This window comes from Rosa chinensis, chromosome 6 (assembly GCF_002994745.2).
Source record: "Rosa chinensis cultivar Old Blush chromosome 6, RchiOBHm-V2, whole genome shotgun sequence".
NCBI lineage: Eukaryota > Viridiplantae > Streptophyta > Magnoliopsida > Rosales > Rosaceae > Rosa > Rosa chinensis.
The window spans coordinates 6,283,584-6,308,751 of NC_037093.1; the positions used below are offsets into that span (position 1 = coordinate 6,283,584).

Consider the following 25,168-nt stretch of genomic DNA (forward strand, 5'->3'; position numbering starts at 1 on the left):
GTAGACGAAAGCCTCTGCTTCCCCATCATCGCCGCCGCCGCCGTAAGCGACGAATTGGGCTTTTTGGGCTGCGGCTCCTTCTCCTTCTCCTTCTCCTTCTTCTCCACCTTCTTCCTCCTCCTGGGCCTCATATCGTCGTCTGATTCATCCGACGACGTCGGAAGCCCGCGGTGGGTCTAGTCCTCTTCCTCGCCTTCATTGCAGTACCCTAGGTCGTCGTCGTCCTGGATGAAGTCCCCGAACTCCTCGCGGCACTTGGCGATGATCGCGTCATACTCGTCCTCGTCAACCGTGTAGTAGATCGGCTTCTCCATCTTGATCTGGAACCGGTCGTCGGCGTTTTCGGCTGGTACAGGTTGCCAGTACGTCGCCGCCTCCGCCCCACCAGAGCCTCGAGTTCACCGCCAAGTCGCTGTAAGTGATTTCTGGGCAAGTATTGATTAATGGGTTTTTGATCTAGCTCCTAAGGAAAGAAAGCATAAAGGTTGAGTCTATGTTTAACAGATGGTGTTTTGATTTTGAATGATGTCAAATACCAATTGATTGGATAATATATTGTTTTCCAGATTTGGTTTTGGTTTGTTATCGAATTTCAATTTTGGTCAAGACTTGCAAGTGGAATTGCTACAATTTAATTTGAAGCTCTGAGATTTTTGGGATAGTGGAGCACCTGCAGCTGTTTGCATCTGGTTTACAATGGCAATGCATTAATACCATCTGTATTTTGGGCCCTTTTCTTTATCGTCTTCAACCTCACTTTCCCTCATTAATTTGCTTCGTACCCTGTTGAAGGTTTGTGTACAATTTGTTGGGTTTTGGTTATGATTGGAGAACTGGGTTTTGACAATTTGTTGAGTTTTGGTTGTGATTAGATCGAGAACTGGGTTTTGGTTTAATGGAGCATTGCTTTAGTAAAGTTTGGAACTTTGGATTGAGCTGAAATCGAAATCGCATTGAACATTTTGTATGCTTAAACTTAGAGTTGAGGTAGTGGAGGTCGGAGAGGAAGGCGGTTCTGGAAAATGACGACGGAGGGAATGGTGGTCATCCCCTATGGCAAATGGCGGGAAATCAAGGTGTGGTAGAGTCTAGGGTCATTTAAGTCATTTCATGGCATTTTTGGGGTCCACATGTTTGCCACGTCAGACATTTGACGGAGCCGTCAGTGAAATGTGACGGAAGTACCTCGTTGATAGCAAAATATGGGTTCAGGTATCACATTGATACAATTGAGAGTCCGGGTATCAACTTGGCCGGTGCACAAAAGTTGAGGCACTGATGGTGCATTTTTCTCTATTTATAAATAGCTACTACTGCTAGAGCAACATTGTTAAACAATAGTTATATTTCACAATTTTAGCTATATTTAACTACAGAATAGTTCCTACTGTTGGAGATGCTCTAAGGAGAGAGAGAGAGAGAGAGAGAGAGAGAGAGAGAGATAAATAGAAATTAAAATTAAACCAATTGGTAGGAAATTTAAATTTTGGGCAAAATTTTGAGCGGGCTGAGTGAGAGCGCTGAGAGAGTGAGTCGTGTTGGTCAATGAAGGGAGTTTGAAAATTTGAGTTTTCACTAGGTGTGGTAAGTACAACCTGCAGGATAAAACTTCTTTTTTTTTTTGGTCAAGTAGAACTTTCATCAGATAAAGCACATAGTACAAAAGTAATACAGAGAAAATAGGAGTTCTAGGCCCAAAAACCCAATAGACAACCCATACCTAAAACTAAAACCGAAGCCCAAAAGCCCAAAATGTCAAAAGAAACCTAGACCTATCACCAAACTCTTCACTTCAACGCAGAGGCTGGCCACCATGGTGATACTGCGACCAACTAAACCTGACAAAATCTTGACATCCAGAGGCCAAGTAAACTCTCCATCATCATTCTCCACACCTAAATTGCAAGCACAGGATAAAACTTAGACAACATAAAATTATAGGTAATAGTCTGAAACAAAGTCATACAACAGACACTAAACAACAATTGTCTAAGCTTATATTAATCAGACAACATAAAATTAAAGGTAAATGTTTGAAACAAAATCATACAATAGACATACAACAACAGTTGTCTGAACTGAAATTAATCAGACAACATCAAATTAACAAAATTGTGTGAATATAAATCACACAATATCAATGTATTAACTATTGTCTAAGTAATTTTAATCAGACAACATCAATCTTCATCCATTGTCCAAACTAAAGTGGCACAACATCAGAGTAATAACTGTTGTCTGAAACTAGTTAGTTGGACAACAGCAATGTGTAATTCTGTCGTGCTGTCTGAACTGAAATTAATCAGACAACATCAAATTAACAAAATTGTGTGAATATAAATCACACAATATCAATGTATTAACTATTGTCTAAGTAATTTTAATCAGACAACATCAATCTTCATCCATTGTCCAAACTAAAGTGGCACAACATCAGAGTAATAACTGTTGTCTGAAACTAGTTAGTTGGACAACAGCAATGTGTAATTCTGTCGTTCCTTTACGAAATTGGGACAACATCACACTTACCCAATAAGAAGTATTTTCTAATTCTATCATACATAATAGAATTACTCTTGTTGTCGTCCCAAAGAATTAGACGACAGTTAAAAATTTCGCAGTTGTCTGAAACATGTTGTCTGATGCCATTATTAGGGTAGTGGTTGGATATGAATCTCCAACAATTATCCGCTACTTGGAACCCTTGATAGGCGATATATTTACCGTTAGATTTACGGATTGTCACTTTGATGAAACAGTCTTCCCGTAATTAGGGGGAGATAGGAAAAAGGATTTTCCAAGGGAACGACAGGAATTGTCGTGGTTTGTCCCAACTCTGTCTTATTTTGATCCCCGCACTTCACAATGTGAAAGTGAAGTGAAAATAATAATCGATCTTTATAACGTAGCAGATTCCATGCCTGATGCGTTTACTGATATCGCAAAAGTGACGAGATCACATATACCAGCTGGAAATGTGCCTCCAAGGTTAGAAGTCCCTAACAATGGGACACGATGCCGCAGATAGAGGCACTGCAACCACACTTAGTGGAGGTGTGGTTGAGGCCGTGGCTCCCCAAAGGAAGAGGGGGAGGCCACTTGGTTTGATTGACACTCACTCAAGGAAGAAGAGGGCGAGTAAGGCACAAACCGATCCATTAATCATCAATGTAGAGAATTCCTCTCATGAGATTGTCTTTGACTATAGTTATGTCCATGAATCAATACTAGAGAACGCTCCGATGTTTGAAATGATTCTAGAGAACAAAGAAATCTCAATGGATTATGAGAGTGCGTATAAGTAGATGGAAAGATCTTCCATACACATTGATGATGTATTTGCATACACTGTTGCTCAAGAAATCATAGAGCATGATGAAATCGAACCACGCTCTGTTGCAGAATGCCAACAAAGAGTAGATTGGCCTAAATGGAAAGAAACAATCCAGGCAGATCTAGATTTTCTGGCAAAGAGACAGGTATTTAGTTCGGTAGTGCTAATCCTACCAAGTGTAAAGCCTGTAGGACATAAATGGGTCTTTGTCAGACAGTGTAATGAGAAGAATGAAGTCTTGAGGTACAAGGCTCATGCTGTGGTGCAAGGTTTCTCACAATGCCCCGGAATCGACTATGAGGAGACATACTCTCCCGTAATGGACGTTATAACGTTCTGCTACTTAGTCAGCTTGATAGTTTCCAAATGACTGAAAATACAGCTCATGGATGTGGTTACTGGCTTACTGCACATCTCTATGGAGATCTTGATTCATATATATATATATATATATATATATATATATATATATATATATATATATGTATATGAAAGTGCCTGATGGCCTTACATTACCCAAATCAAGTGACTCTAAAGTATGGAGTGCGTTTGCAATTAGGTTGAAAAGCTCACTTTACGGATTGAAACAATCTGGGCGGATGTGGTATACTCGTTTAAGTGACTACTTGATTGGGATGGGATACAAGGACGGTGAATTATGCCCCCGCGTATTCATAAAGAAAACAAGTTCTGGATTTGCAATTGTATCTGTATATGTCGATACTCTTGATAAAATAAGAGAAACCGCGAGTTACTTGAAATCTGAATTTGAGATGAAGGATCTTGAGAAAACTCGATTTTGTCTAGGCCTTGAATTAGAACACCGAGTTTGTGGAATACTAATCCACCAGTCTATGTATGTCCAAAAGATGCTCAGGCGATTTAACATAGACAAAGCGCATCCTGCTAGCACTCCCATGATCGGTCGAAGTTCAGATGCAAAGAAAGATCCATTTCATCCAAACGAAGATGACTAAGAGGTGTTCGAAGCTAAAATTCCCTTTCTAAGTGCAATAGGTGCATTATTGTACTTAGTCCAATGTACTTAACCATACATTGCATTCTCAATGAACTTGTTAGCTAGATTTAGCTCAGCGCCAACGCAACGTCACTGGAATGGTATCAAGAACATTTTTCGGTACCTAAAAGAAACCATTGACTTGAGACTGTTCTTTCCCTACAGAGAGACAAGAGGGATAGCAGATGGAACTGCAATCCCTAAAGGAAATGTTGATGGCAAAAGCACCACTCACTACACTGAAACCCCAAATGATGTTTTGGTTGGTTTTACTAATGCTAGGTACCTCTCTGACCCACATAAAGGTCATTCCCAAACTGGTTATGTATTTACCATTGGGAACACGATGATATCTTAGAGATCAACCAAGCAAACCCTTGTGGCTACATCATCAAACCACTCAGAGATCATTGCTCTACATGAGGCGGTTCGTGAGTGTATATGGTTTAGAGCTATCATTACACATATTCAATGGACTAGTGGTTTGAGTTCTACCACTGAAGAGCCTACTTGCATTTATGAAGATAATGTAGCTTGCATCAAACAGATGAAGCTAGGTTATATCAAGGGTGATAATAGAAAACATATATCGCCAAAGTTTTTCTATAATCAACAACAACATGCTTTCCTCAAGATTCAAGTGAATCAAGCAAGGTCTGAGGAGAATGTGGCAGATTTGTTCACCAAATCATTGCCTAAGGCCATATTTGAGAAACATGTGAGAAACATAGGAATGCGAAGACTTTCCAAGCTCCCTTGATTAATGTAAGGATCAGGGGGAGGTGTAGACGTCAAGGGAAGTCTAACACACACATGTCATCCTCAAATATAATAGGTGCGTTGTGCTCTTTTCCTTCGACCAAGGTGTATTTTTTGTCCCACAGGGTTTTTATTGTTACTTGGCAAGGTAAAGTGAGGCAACAATTCATGTACCATTTCATCTTTGACTTGGCATAAGAGGGAGTGTTAAAGGAAAAACACATTATATGCATTCGTCAAAGCAACTGATGAGGAGGGAATCAAGGAATTACAATCACAGCTCAATCAGCATTTAGTATCATTATTACAATTGATATTTCCATTGTAATTATATCCCTATATAAAGGGACTATGAAATGAAATGAGTAGACCAATTCCAATTTACTTTTACATAAATTTTATTTTTAGCTATATCTAACTATTTTTGAAGTAAAATTCAACTCCAACAGAATATCTATAGCTAAGTTAAATTTAAATTTTGCTAAAATGACAAGTTATATTTAGCTGATGAACCATGAATAGTCCAAGCAAAGGTTATATTTCTCTTTAATCTTTTGTCTACATGTCAGTTTATAATTCAATAAAACATATCATATTACTTACAAATAGCAATTATGAATGGAGCAAAATTGTTATATTTCACAAGTTAAATGTAACTAAAAAAATTACTTCTACTACTAGAGATGGAAGTGTTAGGGAATTTAATCCCTCCGCCACGCAAGTACTAGAAACAGAGATAGAAAGAAGAAATAACCAAGCCAATAAGACAACAAGATTTAACGAGGTTCGACCAATATCTTTATCTACGTCCTCTGAGAGTTTCACCTTCACTAATAAGAGAATTACACAAGTACAAGATTACACCGCTCAAGTTTATGTCCAACCCAAGCCCTTGTATCTAATAGGATACCTTTGAACACCCAATCTCAACCTAGAAGATCACTCTACCCCAAGAGCTATATATTCATACTCTTGAACACAACTCATTTTGCTTCTATTCACAAAGACCCTTAGAGTTGCTCTTTACCTCTCCTTGCTTGCCTCTACACAAGCTTCATCTATTTACACCATTGATATAAGTCTCTAGACTCACTTTATCAATGCTCATACATGAATTAACCACCCATCTCCCACATTAATTCTCTAGGAAGACTAAAAAGGTCAAAACATGAATTTAACTATGCATTTCTTCCCAATGCATCAACTTGACCATGCATTTATACCCACTGCATGCACTTTTTTTTGTTGTTGAGAAACCCACTGCATGCACTTGACCATGCACCAATTTTCCATGCATAAGTTGTCACCTTGAATGCACAAACAATTAATACTATGCATTCATGCCATGAAAAATATCTCCACCAAGGAAGGATAGTCACCAAACCCAACAATTTCTCCCTCCCGACTTTGGTGGAGAGCTTCACACCACCACTTAAATCCCTAAAGTCATCTTGATTCGAGACACAACTTGTTATATCCAAAAGCATTTCATTGGCCTTCTAGTTGCGCAGTTACACATAATTAGAGTCAATTGCATTTGTCCTAACTCCCCCTGATTAAATCGGCCAATATCATGTGTAACTACCCCGAGACAACTATCACTTGTTGACTCTGCAGAGGGACCTCGACTCCTCTTTCCTAGTAGGATTTACCTTCTCACCATCGTCTGAAACATGGAAACTTGTAACTGGAGTCTCTGCTATACTTGCAAACGAGACCTGCTTCAGGTACCTGCATCCTTGTGCACTCCGTTTCCCTTCAACCTTCGAGGTATGGGTTTTTCCTATCAGACAGAACATACTTCCACACTTTTCTCCCTTCATTAGGACCATGTAGCCACGAGATATTTTCGTAACTCCCCCTGCTGACGAAACCTTGTAGCCCTTGGAGTCTAACTGGCTCAAGGATATTAAATTTCTCTGGAACCTTGGGACGTATACAACATCACCCAAAGTGCAAACCGCTCCATCAAACATCTTGATCTTCACCATTCCAACACCCATGACACGACGCCTTATGCCATCACCCCAAGTCACAAATCCTTGGATTCTTGGAACATATCAAAATATTCTCTCCTGGAGCAAAGATGATGAGAAGAACCAATATCCAATATCTAATCATGTTGAGAACAACTGTAATTACCTTTGGAGACTGTGAAAAATTCCCTAAAATCATTTGAAACTTGTGCTATACCAACCAAGGAGCAATCTGAGCCCTTGTCATCCTTCCCTTTCAACAACGGACAATCCGACCTTATGTGTCCCCACTCCTTGCACTTGTAGCATTGCTTGCCCTTTCCCATGCCCATGGATTTAGACATGCTATGTCCACTAGATCCCCTGGCAGTTGACCTTTCCCTTTGATTCTGATCATGAGCAACAAAGACGGAACCTTGGGAATCATCAGCTTTCCTCCGCTTCTCGTGAGTTAAGAGAATCGATTCCACCTCCTCTATCTTTAATGTATCCTTACCATACAAGATTGTAGTGATGATATTCTCATACGAATCGGGAAGCGAGGTAAGCAGTAGAAGGGCTTGATCTTCTTCCTTAATCTTTACATCAACTCTTGCTAGTTGATTTATCAATCCTTTGAACTCATTCATGTGCTCCATGAGACTCTTACCTTCTCCCATCTTGAGCTTGTAGAGATCCCGCTTTAGATTCAACTTCGTCTGCAAGCCTTTCCCAAGATAAAGCTTCTCCATTTTCTCCCAAAGCTCAGGTGCCGAATCTACATCATTATCATTATTGATAATATTGTTAGCAATATAAAGCCTAACAGTGCTGACACACCTAGACTCCAACTCATCCCAATCTTCATCCGACATCTTCTCCGGCTTCACATCCTTTCCCTTCAAAGGTTTTGTAATAAGACCTTGTTGAACTAGGATGTCCTTCACCCTTCTTTGCCATAGAGTGAAATTTCCCTTTCCATCAAACTGCTCCACCATGAAATACGAGATGCTAGAACTTGCCATGATGAACATCCCACGACCGATAAGCTGAAGCTTTGATACCACTTGTTAGAGAATTTAATCCCTCCGCCACGCAAGTACTAGAAATAGAGATAGAAAGAAGAAATAACTAAGCCAAGAAGACAGCAAGATTTAACGAGGTTAAGTCAATATCCTTGCCTACGTCCTCAAGTCATCATGGGGGTAGGAGTGAAATCTTTTAATCCTAAAAGAATTAAAAAGAAAAAAAAGTACAAGATTACACCGCTCAAGTTTATGCCTAACCCAAGCCCTTGTATCATATAGAATACCCCTTGTAGACCCTCTCTCAACCTAAAAGATCACTCTACTCCAAGAGCTCCTGACACTTTTGAACACAACTCACTTTGCTTCTATTCATGAAGACCCTTAGAGTTGCTCTTTACCCCTCCTTGCTTGCCTCCACACAAGCTTCATCTATTTATACCATTAATAGAAATCTCTAGACTCACTTCATTAATGCTCATACATGAATCAACCACCCATCTCCCACATTAACTCTCTAGGAAGACTAAAAAGGTCAAAACATGAATTTAACTATGCATTTCTTCCCAATGCATCAACTTGACCATGCATTTATACCCAATGCATGCACTTGGCCATGCACCAATTTTCCATGTATAAGTTGTCACCTTGAATGCACAAACAATTTATACCATGCATTCGTGCCAGGAAAAATATCTCCACCAAGGAGGGATAGGCACCAAACCCAACAGGAAGCACACTCTTAGTCCTACCTAACAAGTAACCGGCCCAGCAAAGATGATGGGCAGAGAGGTGACCGGAGCTGTTGCTTTGTTAGTACTTTTGTTTGTAGGCTTATTTCCTTTTCCTATTTGGTTGTAATCTCTTGGCCTGTTAAGCTTTGCTGGGGCCTTTGGGCTTGTCCCCTAATGAAGTATTTCATTAACCCAAAAAAAAAAAAAAAAAAAACAAGTAACAAGCGGCTATTCAAGTAAATCCAGAATATGTGTTTGGCCCAAACTCTAGGTTACTTGACCTAGTTGTAATAGGATTTTGAGTTAGAAATATTCTCAGAAATATTCATAGATTTCCGATTAATTGTACGATTATCTTTCCTTGTACAACTCTAATTATATGTCATGTAATCCTCTATATAAAGAGGCCTCTATTATCAATGAAAGCATGACTCAATTCTCTCCCAATTTCAATTTTCCTTAAACACATTATCCGCACGAAGCCGTAACCCTGAAACCCTAAATTCATAATCTTCAAACCCTAGCTACCACCGCCGCATATATTGAAGCCCTCAATCCCAAGATTCCAGAACCGGTGGCGGAACCACTGGAATCGATCGGAAAACCACCGAACCGGCCACCGAAAGTATCAAACCAGCCTTCCGAGAAGATAAAAGTGGATCCCTGTCCGATTCATAGTCTTTTAGACCATCTTTCATCATCAAACTTGGTCATCATCTCCAGCCTAACCTCAAAATCCGGGAACCGGAAAAATTATGGCCAAAATTGGCCGGACCGGCTTGCACAAATGTCGGACCTCCTTGAACCTCCAGAACCTGCTGTCCCTTGTTCCAGCCTGCCCAACCCAAGAGAGAGGCAGCCCACATCTTCAGTCAAAAGAAGAAAAGAAGCCCACTTGTTGAGAGAAGAAAAAAAGGAAAGGATAGGCGGGCCCAGAAGAGAAGAAAAAAAAAAGGGAGCCAACCCCACGTGCGGTAGAAGGAGAAGAAAAAGAAAAGGAAATAAAAAAAAGGGAGGAGGCCCTGGCCCACGTGGAGGAGAAGAGAAAACAAAGGTCAAAGAAACGTCAAAGTCAAAGAGAAAAAAAAAAGGGTAATTTTTATTAAACGTTTATGCTTTCCGTACTTTTAAATTCTTTTCTTTTTCTCGGGAACTTGCAAACTCACTTCTTCTACCCCCCCCTTTCTTCAACATAGGGGAGACCTAATTAAGCCCAATTGTGGGGGTTCGTGCTCACTCCAAGCTTAGAGCTTGTTGAGATCTCCAAACTTAGAGTTTGTAGAGAATTTATGATCGACCACTTACGTCATAGTTTCGATCTAATCCAATACCTCTTGGAATTGAATTTCTTGGAAGCGATTACGCTCAGAAATTCTTAATTTCTTGGTAGTGATTACGCTCAGAAATTTTATATGTTTTCGTGGTAGCTTTTTCTGCTCCGAAACTAACCCTTTTTCTTGTTCTCTTTCAGGATGAGTAACCTGAACAAATTGGACTTTGCTCCATTTGGAACAACTGGCTCTTGATATCACAGGTAGGTTAGTGATGTCCGCCAGCATCTCAAGGCCGATGGAATCTTGGATACGATTTTCGAGCCTAGCCAGGACGTGCTAACTGTAGAGCAAGTTCAAGATTTGGAAGTAAATAGAGCAGCTTTAAAGGCAAATAAGGTAAAAGTTATCATCCTAATGACTGGTCATATGGATGATTTGCTCCAGTATGAGTGTATGAATGAAGAAGACACCAGAAGGCTGTGGGCCTCACTCGAAGAAAGATTTGGCAACGTCTGTGACTCCCTGCTTCCTGACCTAGAAGTGAGATGGCATAGCCTCCGCTTCTGTGATTTCAAGTAAGTTCTTCACTATAACTCGGAAGCACTTCGCATTAAATCCTTAATGGAATTCTGTGGTAAAGATATCACAAATGCGATGTTAATTGAGAAGACTCTCTCTACCTTCCCCGTCTCTGCATTGATGGTTGCTAAGAACTATCGAATCAATATTACTGCAGGACGGATCACAAGGTTCCATGAGCTTGTTGGAGGTATGAATGTTGCTGAAAAGTATGAAAACATCCTTATGAAGAACTATAATTCGAGATCCGTGGAAACAGAGCATATTCCGGAATCCAATTATAGTCGCGCCCCTAAGAGAGGATGCCAAGAGTGAAACCCTAATCTTAGGGATCCTTCTGGACGTTCTAGTCCATATAATCGCTCTACTTAGGAAGGTAACAGCCAAAATAGGCGAACATGGAACCGAAGAGGTCAACGTGGAAAGAGAAAGGGAGGCAATGCCTCTAGCCATATTGGTGGCGCCACCAACACTAAGAGCCATCTAAATAACACTTTCACAGTGCCTCAATCAATGGAGTCTGAGCAAAGAGATGTATGTTCTCAATGTGGAGTATTCGGTCATTGGGCACATATTTGTAGAGCTTGTGAAGAAATTGTCACTGCCTACAAAGCATATTGTGAAGCAAGATAAGCTCACTATGTGGAACAAGAAGATCAAGAAGATGATCTAGAGTGAAGGGTTGAAGACTACAAATCTGGCTGGGATCAATAGATCGCCAATTCTATTTAAGTCATTATTTTTCCAAGAGATGTAATAGGCAATTGCCATATACTTTGTAGTAAATGACATTGGTTTAGTTTTTCTTCACATAGGCTCATCCAAAATGAGTATGATGTCTAAGAAGGTTTTGAGATAAGTGGTACTTAAGCGAGCTTTGCTCCACCGACATCTCTCCGGTCCACTCACCTGGTCATATTTATTTTGGAGTTACCGAAAGAAATCAAACGACTACCTTTGTTTTGCTTTAGCTAGCATTCAGATTAGATTCTCCTAATGGTTAAGAGACAATGATGTACTCCATTGGTTTATGAATAAAATTTCGAGTTCTGTTCATTATGACTCAATTTTGATTCTGAGCATATTACTTTGTGACTACGATGGCTGGGTCAACAATATTAATTCAAGGACATGGAATTGCCCAAGTTCCCAAATAACACATTGATTACTGTCACAGAAACTCTCTACGCTCATAGGGAAAATTGCACCTATGAATAGCCAACGGATTCCATGCGAAAACGCATGTAGAGAACAAAAATGAGTTCCTTTGCAATACCTCTAATGATTGTGCACAAAGGCGCATATTAAAGAAGTTTATGTGTTTCTCTAGTGGACTCTATGTCACTATTCGAGCTATTAAATCTAATAAAGTAATGAGAGAAGATCTCTTGGATTTAGACATATATTGGCTTTGTCATGACATGATAGATCATCCTAGTCATGATATGATGATCCGTCTACTAAAGACTTCACACGGACATCATTTCTCTCGAGCGAAATGAAGCACGAATCAAAAGTTGATTGCTAGACTAAGTGTGACCGCCGCCGCTGCCTCTGGCACCGCCACCTTCCACCACCAGCCTAGGGCTGGCACAGTCCCTGTCCATGAAGCCATGGATGGTGTCCATCATGGTGATGGCTCCCTAGGTGATGCTGTAATCACCAACTTTGCTTCAAATAACGTTTCAAATGCTCAGGCCCAACCAAAATTCTCATTGGTTGCTTCTAAAGCCTTTCGCTCGTTTTACAAAGCTCGTTCTTGAGGGAAATTAGGACTGAGACCGTCCTGTGCAAAAGATATGAAAATACTCATTATGTTCTTACATAGAATCCATAGGGATTTTGTGGACTAGTCCAACCAACTTGCGGACGTTTAAATATCTCATGATGTTGGTTGACAAGCAAACACGCTGGTTATGTGTTGTGCCATTATCCACTTATAAATGCTGCTTATACTACACTCTTAGCACATACCATATAACAACGGGTTCATTCCTCGGATCAACCTATTTAGTCAATTGGACTTGACAATGCTAGGGAGTTTACATCGAAGACTTTCGATGGTTATTGCAATGAGACTGATGTTGGACATCATATTCTCATGTACATACCCAAATGGTCTCGCGGAAACGACTACGATGGTCGTCAGGATATTGGTAATGCGCACCAACCTCCTTATATCCGCTTGGGGTGATGCAATATCCGCCACTCAATGTATCTCTGCGTTACAGCTAGTGAGTGGGTACAAGTATTTTGTACATACGCACATTTGAGTGAGCCATTTCTGTGCCAATTGCGCCGCCATAGTGCACTATGATAGGTCCTTACAAACAAATAGGCAACTACGTTGGATTTGAGATTCCAACAATCGTCTACTACTTATTGCCCTTGCTAGGCGATCTCCTTACCGCTACATTTGTGGATGTCACTTTGATGAGACAGTCTTCCCGTCGTTAGGGGAGATAAGAACACGGATGTTCAGCAGGAGCGACAGGAATTGTCATGACCTGTCCCCACCATGTCTCATCTCAATCCCTGTTAAAGTGATGATATCACACATCTGTTGCAAATATGCCTACAAGGAATGACGTCCCTACGAGAGGACGTAGCGCCACCCTACACGGAGGTAGGCATTGCGCCAACGCCAAAGAGAGTGGCACTTTGGCGTTATAGGCCATGGCCCCAGATAGGATGCTTGGGAGATCCGTGGGTTCGAATGATACTTTGGCACATTCCAATCCTTTGATCATCAAGACTCAAAATCGGTCTCATGAGAATCTTCTGGATTATGGTTATCGTTAGGGGACGCCTCAAAGTCAGAACCTATTCCTAAGAATATAGAGCTCTATGAAAATTTCACTAGTGTACATGAGAAGTGGGATAGAAACTTCATCATAATTGATGATGTAATCACGCTTTTCATTGCTCATGAGTTAATTTGTTGAGTCCGATGGTATCGAACCACGCTCCGTTGATGAATGAATGCCAACGTAGAGAAATTTGGCCAAAATAGAAAGATGCGATCCAGGTTAAGTTGGATTCTCTAACGAAGAGGAAAGTTTTTGAGCTAGTGATGTCAACACCTCCTAACATAAAACCTATTGACTAATGGGTCTTCGTTAGAAAGAGTGATGAGAAAAAGAGATGGCAATCTCGCCTTATGGCGCAAGGCTTCTCACAAAACGCTCTGAAATCGACTACGATGAGACATATTCTCTCATAATAGATGTCATTGCACTCCACTATCCTACCCTATCAGTTTGGTATTTTCCGAATAACTGAACATGCAGCTTACAAATGTGATTACTACGTATCTATATGGGGATCTAGATACGGAATAGACATGCAGGTTCATGGTAAACTTCATTTACCCAAGTCAAGTGGCTCTAGACCACGGAGCGTGTTTTACAAAGAGGTTGAAACGCTCACTAAAGTGACTACTTTATTGGGAAGGGATATGCCCACGCTTTTTCATAACAAGTTTCGGGTTCTATCGCGGTTCATGTTGGACATGATCTTCATTGAAAGCCCTTAAAGAGTAAAGGGAAATTGCTAAACAATTGAAATCTGATTTTGAGAGAACACGATTATGTCTCGGTTTGGAACTTGAGCATCGTGTTGATAGATGCTTAAGCATTTTGACAAGGTCAAGCCTTCAAGCACCCCCATGATCATCCGTAGTCTTGATCCTGAAAATGATCATCTTCGTCCGAAGGATGATGACGAAGATGTGCTAGAGGCAAAAGTGTCTTACTTAAGTACAATAGGTGCATTATTGTACTTACAAGACGGAACATCTCATATGTTGTGAACTTGTTAGCTAGATATAACTTTGTGCCAACGCGACGCTATTGGATTGGTGTAAAAGATATCTTTCGGTACTTGAGATGTACGATTGATATGAGCTTGCTCTATCTTTATAGAGAGACGATGGATTTGGATCCATCACACACCAGGAACGCCGCTAACATTGGCCCGTGTCCTCTATCCCCATCCCAAAACAACATGTGTTTTGGAAGGTTTTGCTGATATTGGGTATTTCTCTGACCCACACAAAGGTCATTCCCAAACTGGTTAAGTGTTCACCATAGGTAAAGATCGTGATATCTTGGAGGTCTACAGAATAGACCCTAGTCTCTATATCTTCGAACAATGAGAAATTATTACTCTTCACGAAGTGGTTAGTGAATGTATATGGATTGGATCCATAATTACGCATGTTCGAACAATTGTGGTTTGAAGTCTACCTCATATGAGCCTTCGAGCATTTAGGATAATGTTGCTTGTTTTGAACAAATGAAGCAAGGCTACATCAAAAGCGACAACACCAAGCATAATCAGCAACAACAGACTCTTCTCAAGATCAAAGTGAACTAGGTTCAATATAAGGACAGTGTGGCAGGCTTGCTCACTAAGACATTGCATAAATTCCACTTTCGAAAAACATGTTGGTAGCATCGTTTGCGGAAGTTATCTGAACTCCCATGACCGTAGTCATCAGGGGGAGATGCAGACATCAGGTGGGAGATGTCTACATGTATGGTCTCGAAAGGTGAATGGTGTGTTATGCTCTTTTTCCCCTTCGACAGAGGTTATTTTTGTCCCACAGGGTTTTTGTTACTCGGCAAGGGTTTTAATGAGGCAACGAGAGGAGCACCACGTTTAGGCGATAGTAAATCCAGAATATGTGTCTGGCCCAAACTCTAGGTTACTTGACCTAGTTGTAATAGAATTTTGAATTAGAGATATTCTCGGAAATATTCATAAATTCCCGATTAATTGTACGATTATCTTTCATTGTACAACTCTGATTCTATGTGTTGTAATCCTTTATATAAAGAGGACCCTATTATTAATGAAAGCATGACTCAATTCTATCCAAATTTCAATTTTCCTTAAACAGCAGCTTATTTGTTATCCTTAAACAACGACTTATTTATTGGATTTGAGATGTCAATTTAAAATTGATAAAAGAAAAGAATTTAAATTGGTGTTTACTGACATATGTACCAGAAGGTCAATCACGAATGGGGATTCAAATTTGCTCACCACTTTTATTTTTTTATGATATCACCACTCTATTAAAACTTGCCGCTCTAAATCCATCACGAATGGCCAAGTCTTCTTCTTTAACTTTATGGTCGGTCCCAATGGAAAGACAGTTGGCCCGCGTGGATCAATTAAGCGCTTGCAGAAAGGAACGACCATCAAGTCAAATCACTCCTCTCATCACGCTTAACGTATACCCGGGTTCGTTAAGGTTCGCCTTCAACTAATTATTAGTTTCTTTATCTCATGATTTCTTTAAATTGCGCATGAAATGATTCTGTATCTTCCCCTTTCTTTTTCATTTTGTCTGTTCTTCTGAGTCATCTTTTTGTTGCTCATGATATTCTTTCGCTAGTTTGACTTGGATTTGAAAATTTTGGGAAAGCTGAAGGGAAATAGAGTTTGAAATTTGAATTGGGGCTTGGGAGAAGAATTCCCTTCAATTCAGTAAGGGACTAGAACGCAAGAGCCAAAGCTTAAGTGTAACAGGTAAATTTTTGATACTTCTGCACAGTATGTATAGTATATAGAGTTTCACAGATTAGATCGATCAAACAAGATGATGAGCAATCGGAAATCTATAGTTATGCTTCTTCTTTTTTTCTGTTAATATTGATTTGTACTAAAATGGTTTAAAAATACTTAGCAAATTGCTTATTTGAATTGATTGGACTTATGTTCAGGAAATTGCTTCGGAAATTAATGACATGCTTTAGATTCCTTGACACCATCGCCTGTAAGGTTGTAGAAGACAGAACTGGTCTCTAATGGCATCAAGTAACCACGGGGAGAGTTCATCTGTTGCTTCAGATCCTGAATGGAGATATGATGTGTTTTTGAGTTTCAGGGGTGAAACGCGCCTGGGCTTTACTGCCCATTTACATGAAAAATTGCTTGATCAAGGAATCTCAAAAGTTTTCTTGGATGAAGAAGAGCTTCGAATAGGGAAACCGATTTCTGACCTCTTCTCAGCAATTGAACAGTCAAGGCTTGCCATCGTTGTGATTTCTCAGAATTATGCTTCTTCGACGTGGTGCCTGAGAGAACTTTCAAAGATTCTAGAGTGCATGGAAGCAAGGGGAGCAGTTCTACCAATTTTCTATTCTGTGGAGCCCTCAGATGTTGGAAAACAATTGGGAACTTTTAAACAAGCATTCGCTGAACTTGAAGGAAGATTTCTGGATGACAATGAGAAGGTGGTACAATGGAGAGCTGCTTTAAGGAAAGTGACGGAGATCAAAGGGTGGACTTCAAAGGATAGGTTAGCATTTCTTCTTTCTTTCCCTCAGTTCATAAGTCTTCATAAATGAGCACTTGGCCTGTATTTCTTACCTCTAAGGTCGCAATTTATCAGAACTTTGTACGTACCTTTACCTAGGACAGAAGTGACTTCTATAATTTCATTGATTGTCTTGAGTTACAAATAGAGTTTTCCAATAATCCAATTTTATTTACCTAGAACTTGCTACATGAAAGACTAGAATTATAGTTCTCAATGAGGAGAATTTAAAGCAAGAAACATAGGGTGGTTAGCGATTCTTATTAAAGGGAAACAGAGACCACTTGACTGCGAGTGGCAAAAAAGAAAAAGGAAAAAACAGATGGGCATGTTTAGTTGTTTAATCCGTTTCTCTGTTTATGACTCATGTTAGTTCATGCCTTGGAGTTATTTTGTTTTCTTCTTGTAGATCTGAGCCGGTGCTCATCAAAGAAATTGTTGAAGAGGTACGAGACAAAGTACGTCCTGTATTGTTGGAGCCTGCAGAAAAGCTAGTTGGAATTGAGTCAAGACTAGAGCAACTAGATTCCCATTTGGATACTGGGTCAAACAATGTTTGCCTTATAGGGATATGCGGGTTGGGGGGGATAGGTAAGACAACCCTTGCTGAAACAGCCTACAGGAGGATCTGTACTGAATTTGAAGCTAGTAGCTTTCTTGAGAGAGTTAGGGTTGATGATCTAGCCAATCTAAAAAGAAAACTTTGCATGAACCTCATGAATAGAGATATAAGAGACTGGAACATGCATGAAGAAGAGAGATTGAGACATTTCTTACTTCGGACAAAGGTTCTTCTCATTCTCGATGATGTGGACCATATAAATCAGTTAAGAAAGTTATGTGGCGACCCAAAGTGGTTTCATCCTGGGAGTAGAATCATCATTACCACTAGAGATGAACGCTTGCTAATTGCATGTGGTATAGAAAGGATATATAAGATGCAGGGCTTAAATGATGATGATGCTCTTCGACTTTTTAGCTGGGAAGCTTTTGGAAGAGATTTTCCGCATGGTGATTATATGCATCTGTCTAAACGTTTTGTCAATTATGCCAATGGTCTTCCTTTAGCTCTTAAAGTCTTGGGATCACTTTTGCATGGAAGTGATCAAGAGTCATGGCACGGGGAATTGAGGAAACTGAATGGAAGTTTCAATGGTGAAATTATGGACATACTTAAAATAAGTTATGAGGGATTAAATCAGCAGCAGAAAAGTATTTTCCTTGATATTGCATGTTTCTTTAGAGGAATGTATAAAGATAGGGTACTTCAAATACTTGCCAATTGTTTTGATCTAGGAATTGACATAGATATCCTTATCAAAAGGTCTCTTATATCAATTTCAGATAACATGGTTTGTATGCATGATTTATTACAAAAAATGGGTCAATCTATTGTTCGTCAACAATCTCAAGACCCCGGCGGACGTAGCAGATTGTGGCTTTACAAGGACATCATCCATGTTTTGAGGAACAATACGGTAAGTATAGTTGAATTTAGCAATCAAAAAGCATCAAATAAACTTTTTATTTATACTAATCTTCTTGCCCTTATAATACATCAGTCAGGTATGCTTTATAATATTGTGCAACTGACTTGTTCTTTATCCTTGGTTATTAGGGAACAGCAGCAATTTCAGGCATTGTCCAAGAATTGCCTGAATCAAAATGGGAAGTTTGCCACCCTGAAGCATTTTCTAACATGCTTAATCTTAAATTGCTCAAACTGCATAATGTGCACCCTTCCAAAGACCTGAGATGTGTTCCTCAGTCATTGCAATTTATCGAATGGAGGGGTTATTCTTTAACAAATCTCCCCCCAGATTTCGAACCGGATAAGCTTGTGGAACTTACCATGTGTCATAGCAGCATTAAACAGCTTTGGAATGGAATAAAGGTGCAAGGTTTACTAGTACAACATTTGTTAGATTAGAATGGTTTTGCTGAATCTAATCATTCTACATTTCCATGTAACTTCCACAGAATTTTGACATGTTGAGAGTGATGAACCTTAGTCATTCAAAAGATTTGACAAGAACCCCAGATTTCACAAAGATCCAAAATCTTGAAAGATTAGATCTTGAGGGATGCGAGAGTTTAGAGGAGTTTCACCCATCCATAGGAGTTCTCAAAAAGCTCAAGTTCCTGAATCTTAAAGACTGCAAGAGTCTTGTGAGCCTTCCAGATAAGTTTGAAATTGCAATACTTGAGATTCTTATTCTTTCTGGTTGCTCAAAGGTTAGAAAGATTCCTGAATTCGATGGTTGTATGGATCTAGTATTGGAACTTTCTTTAGATGGGACTGCTATTGAAAGTATACCTTCGTCAATAGAACATCTGAGTAGCCTTTCATCACTGAATTTAAGAGATTGCATAAATCTAAAGAGTCTTCCGAGTACCATTGGCAGTTTGAAGGTCCTTAAAAGTCTGGATGTTTCCGGATGCTCAAAGCTAGCTGAATTTCCACAGAGCCTTGGCAAATTAGAGCTTTTGGAGAAGATTGATGTAAGCAGAACTGCTATAAGAGAATGGTCATCATCCATTGTCCTTCCAAAAAATCTAAAATCATTACTTTTTTGTGGAAAGAAATGGTCATCACAGCAACCATGGTATATGTCCCTCTATTATCGATTATTTCCAATGTCCCTCTATTATCGATTATTTCCAATGAAGAGTTCAATCTTGCCTCCTCTATCAGGGCTGAGTTCTTTGAGAGAATTAGATTTGAGTAACAGAAATCTCTGGGATGGAGCACTCCCTAGTGATATTGGCTGTTTGTCCTCTTTGTTATCGCTGAACTTAAGCGGAAACAATTTCATTAGCCTTCCTGGAAGCATTAGCCAGCTTCCTAAGCTTGAGAATTTGTACTTAAGTCGTTGCAGCAAGCTTCAACAACTTCCAGTTCTCTCATCAGATAAAAATTTAGAGCTAACAGCCGATGGTTGCAGTTCATTGAACGAGATGCAATACCCATTGAATTTGGCCGGGTTGAACTGCTCATGTTTCAATTTCATCAACTGCTTTGGAATGGTCATACAAAGCAACGATGTCATCACATTTACTATGCTCCAAAGATACCTTACGGTGCCAGGTGATAGATTTGAAATTGTAATTCCTGGAAGTCAAATTCCTCAGTTGTTCAGTCATCAAAGAGTGGGTTCTTCAGTGAGTGTAGACCTAACTCCAGATTGGAATGATAGTAAGTGGATGGGATATGCTTTATGTGCTGTTTTTGAAGTTTTCAGCAGTGGATGGGAACTCTCCTGTGTTTTAGAAGTAAATGGAAAAGAAGAGTACCCTGCGCCTCTATTATCAACTGATGTCCAGCCTGTTTCAGATCATCTTTGGCTATTCTATGTGTCTCGTGATATAAGCTTTGGCACAGAGTGGCAAAACAGTTGCAATCAACTAGTGTTTTCATTCAGAAATTCAGGGCCTAGCATGGTAAAAAAGTGTGGTGTTCGCTTGGTGTATGAGCAAGATGTGGAAGAATACAAGAGACTAGTGACCCGATCCAGCTGAAACACCTCTTTCCGGGGATATGGATGATATGCAGGAGGTAACACATGAATATGAAGATACTCCCACTCCAGCAGCAACATTTCTCTTTACGAGGATACACATAATATGGAAAGAGGTTAAGAACAAATTCTAAGAGATTCCAACATTTTCATAGCCAGATGCCGCAACAACCTTTTCCCCTGTGGAGGTATGATGAAGATAATGATTCATATGAGTTTTTCTCATGTCACTTGTAGATTGGCTACTATATCCGTAATTTATATTTGTTAGTTTAATTAGTTTGAGTTATTTAGTTCGTTATTGTGTTCTTATAAGTGTTTCTCTTAAATAAATAATTGTTAAAAATACGGGAGCAATTTATCTATTTTCATATACTAAATTGAGTTCTCGTTTTAGCATTAGTAGTTTTCCATTTTAATTAAATGAGTAAGTACAACACATCTTCTCATGGTTCCAATAGCATGTGTAGCTTACATGCACGTTTTGAATTGATGGAATGTTTTCCCGTTACATTAATTGTGTTGTCTTGAAATTATTCACTTTGGCCATCATTTGTTGAATTCAGCTTATGCTTGTTTGATTCATGTAGGTACACTCATGCAATTGATACAAATGGAAGAGGATACGAAGAATTTCATGAGAAAAGGTTGCATGAAACAAACTTGCATGAAATTATGAATTAACTTTTTAATCCTTGAAACATTGGACGTAACTTGTCTCTCTTGCACATTAAAAATGAGAGGAGTAAAATATGTAGTCAATAAAGCAATTGATAAAGAGAGAAGCTATATATGGAAGTATTTATGATTAGAGACATTTGCCATCAGACTTGACAATTTAGTCAATTTCACATGGAGAACAAGTTGCAATGAAGATCAAGGTTGTACTACATAGAGCTTTCTTGAAGAGAATAAGAGAGAAACAGAGAGAGAGAGGAGAAATAGAGACACATTGTTGATCTTTGCTCCTCATTTTTTAGCTACTCTTTGTATGATGTATTGTTTTAAGCATGTATTCAATTTGTACCATGTATTGCTATTTTCCTTGAGTAATGTTAAGGAGGAAACCACACGGGCCAAATAAGTTTCATTTAATTATCTATCGAATCGGATAGTTATATTTTTATGTCTATGACTCTTGCTTCAAAATGCATTAATAAAATATTTGTTCTTTTCACCTCTAATGTCATGCATTTTCACTTTTTTTAATCCATGCTTGTCATGCCCCGGATACGTACAACTCAAGATCACTAAGAGTCACTACAGGAAAATAGGTCATTTACGGCGTGCAAAAAACGCCGTAAATGATATTTTACGGCGCGCGAAGAGACGTTCTTATAGATAGCGTCGTAAAATTGAACTCAAATTTTCACTTTTACGGCGTGCAATTTTGCACGCCGTAAATGTACTCAAAAGCACGCCGTAAATGTGCTCATAAGCACGCCGTAGATTTTCTATGCACGCTGTAAATGTGCTCAGAAGCACGCCTTAAATTTTCATTTACGACGCGCATTGCACGCCGTAAATGTCTTTTGCAAAATTAAAAAAAAAAATCAATTTATTTTCAGTTGTTCCAAGATCACCCCAACATTGCAGCTATTAGCCATATCATGTTCAGGCACTTATTGAAACAAAATAGAAGTACAACATACCCAATGTAAAAGAAACTCTTCATCAAAATTATCTCAATCAACCACAATAATCATATTACAACAAGTGTAATAATGATATACTAAACCTCATTACATCATTTAATCCTTTGACTAATAAAATCGATAAGTTAGCGAATGATATCTATCACAATATTTCACATTCCACATGGTATCACAATATATCACATTCCATTGAAATAGTAGATGATTGCCAGGAACAAGAATATGATTGCCATTGAAATAGTTTCATGGTTATTGGCCAAAGCAACAAGTTCTGTAGAGAAAGAAATGAGAAATAATGTCAATTCTGGAGCTGAACATGCATCAAGATCCTTCAAGAAGTTATTAATGTCAATTCTGCAAGCCAATCATGGAACAAAACGAAAAATGTCTAGCAACAGAGAAGACACACAAATAGCCAATCATGGACCAAATCCAATACTCATACGTACCAGTCATGTAAGATATCCCCATATGACATTCTCATTTCAGAATATATATTGATAATAATAAATGCATATATATTAATAACAATCAGTCCAATCTTTTGCAGAAGCAAAACTGGAAAACTGGACCTGTAAGAGGTCCAGCAGCGTTTCCGGCCCAACCACTTTATGAAAAATTCTGAAATTTTACCAGGGTAATCTACACTCATAATGGAACATTTGTTATGAAGAGGTCACGGTCAAAATTGGAATGCTTGATGGAGATAAAATTCAAGGAATAAAGGAGCCGAAAGTGCTTCCTTATCTTCAAAATTCATCATTCCTTATCTCCAATTATGTCTCCTTATCTCCTTATCTCCGAAATTCATCATTCTTTACCTTCAATTATACCTCCTTATCTCCAAAATTCATCATTTCTATCTCCAATTAATGCTCCACTATCATTTGTTTAATGCTAAACACTTTGGCATGGTAGCCTATAAATAGAGGTTACAATGAAACACAAAACACAACACAATTCACAACAACAATCTCTAAGATTATCCAAGCCTCTCTAGAGCAAACCTCTCTAAAAGCAGCTCCTCTCCTTCTCTTTCTCTTACCGGTGATCACACTCCTAGTCCTAGTCTTCTCAGAAGCTGACTTTCAGTGCCACCAAACCCTCTGTCAACGTACTTCGGTCCTAATCTCCTCGGGAGCCGATTGTAGTACCACGACCACAACGGTTACTGAACCAGCCAAGCAAGGGTAACGCCCTCGCAAACCAGCCAAGCTAAAGTCACGCTTTAGCAAGTACTTCTCTCTACTTCCCGGTGATTTCGCTCTGCTTAACCTACAACGTTGAGTATCGACTTGGTGACACAAGACAAAGTCCTCCAGCACGAGGCACAAAGAATCCTGCGACGAGCGACGAGGTTGGTGCTCTCCTCGTCTACAGTCGCTCAAAAGAAGTCAGGTCAAGGGACACCCCCAACGACCGTACCCGAACGGTGCTGGCACGCCCGCGCAGAAAAGAAACTGTTGGCCAGCTGCAGCAAAATTGGAGCCAAACACCACTGACATTGGCTCAATTTCTCCAAGACGTGCCTTGTCATGCCAAAATGCTCATTTTGGGTCCAAACATTGCCCCCCAGACCTCGAAGTCAAAGGTCTTCGTCTTGATTGAAGAGGTCTTGAATCAACACTACTCTTATAATGTTGTTGCTCCAAAGCCACTTGTATTGGCTTGACTGATAATACTTAACTGATTCCATATAGGCCTATAAATAGGCCATAAAGCTTGAATGCCACAATCTGGATTGCCTTTGTTATGAACTGACGCTTCCTTTGCCAACTTTATTGCCCCTCATGGATCTGGCGAAACTTGGGCAGGTTGTAGGAGATCAGAACTTTAGCGTGCCCCCTATGGGAAGGAGACTGCTTTTGATCGCGAATGAGTATCCTTCTCTTCCTTGGTGATAGCTTCGCCATATGTATAGCAACATGTATCTGCCTTGTTCGCTGGCTCTCTGTTGATTCTCTCAAATGCAGGTGTTGAAGCTGCTTTCCTGGCTAGATCAAGGCCTATAGTACTTGGCGAATAAGATGCAAAATAGCAAACTGTTTGCTGTCATTTAATCCTTCGCAAGTCTTATGCCGAAGAGGATGATTAGATCATGGCTATCGACATCATGACGTGTGACTAGGTGAAACCACTATATCTGCTGCAACTTTAGTATCTAAAACCGCATCGGTTTTAATCATGTTTTATTTAAAAAACTTCAGGCCACTATGTTGGCCCTGCGGTGTTAGGAAAAGGTGGAATATCTTCACTGTCGCCTTAGATGCGATTCTCAAGATGGAATAATGACTCATTAATTTTTAACTAGGGCCACTCACTGGCCCAGCTAATAAACTAATCTCCAAAAATATCTGAGCTATAAATCAAAGTGTAATGGAGAAGTATCTCTACTGTCGCCTTAGATGCGATTCTCAAGATGGAATAATGACTCATTAATTATTAACTAGGGCCACTCACTGGCCCAGCTAATAAACTAATCTCCAAAAATATCTGAGCTATAAATCAAAGTGTAATGGAGAAGTGTTCCTTGCAACCCAGAAATGGCATCTAAGAAACCATTCGTTATCGATCAGGCAGAAGAAATCACTGAGAAAGCCGCATTCACCTGGCGGACTAACATGAGTGTTCGATGTAGAAGTCAGACCAGAGAGGAGAGAAGTCGATTGATGGGCTTTGGTGGCGGCGATAGTCAAGCGAGTCTGGGTCCCACACCTCGCGATCGTTTGCCAGATGATGCTATGGCCTATTATGCGCTTCCCATCCGCCGTCCCATCCCCGCTTTTCTCCAGTCTCCTGCCGATCTTGGAGGTTGGGGCCAGAAACATCATAGAGTCAAAATTGGTTTCTGGCCCTCAATCCAACCTCTTGATGTAGCCTGGTACAATGAGGTTCGTGCCCGAGATTTGGCTCGCTGGCGCGCAGTAGGCATTGCGGATGCTATTGACTTGTGTCTTCAAATTCCCGGCGGCCTTAATCGTGCTCCTCT

General features: G+C 39.8%; 1 protein-coding gene across 1 annotated transcript; it reads left to right on the top strand.

Moving 5' to 3' along the window:
- Positions 1-15,822: 15,822 nt before the first annotated feature.
- Positions 15,823-21,651, top strand: LOC112169263 (TMV resistance protein N). Its single transcript, XM_024306275.2, has 7 exons — positions 15,823-15,938; positions 16,083-16,216; positions 16,411-16,988; positions 17,416-18,484; positions 18,625-18,900; positions 18,987-20,712; positions 21,115-21,651. The coding sequence occupies exons 3-6, from the start codon at positions 16,495-16,497 to the stop codon at positions 20,523-20,525; spliced, it is 3,378 nt and encodes a 1,125-aa protein (XP_024162043.1). The 5' UTR covers positions 15,823-15,938; positions 16,083-16,216; positions 16,411-16,494; the 3' UTR covers positions 20,526-20,712; positions 21,115-21,651.
- Positions 21,652-25,168: the final 3,517 nt, after the last annotated feature.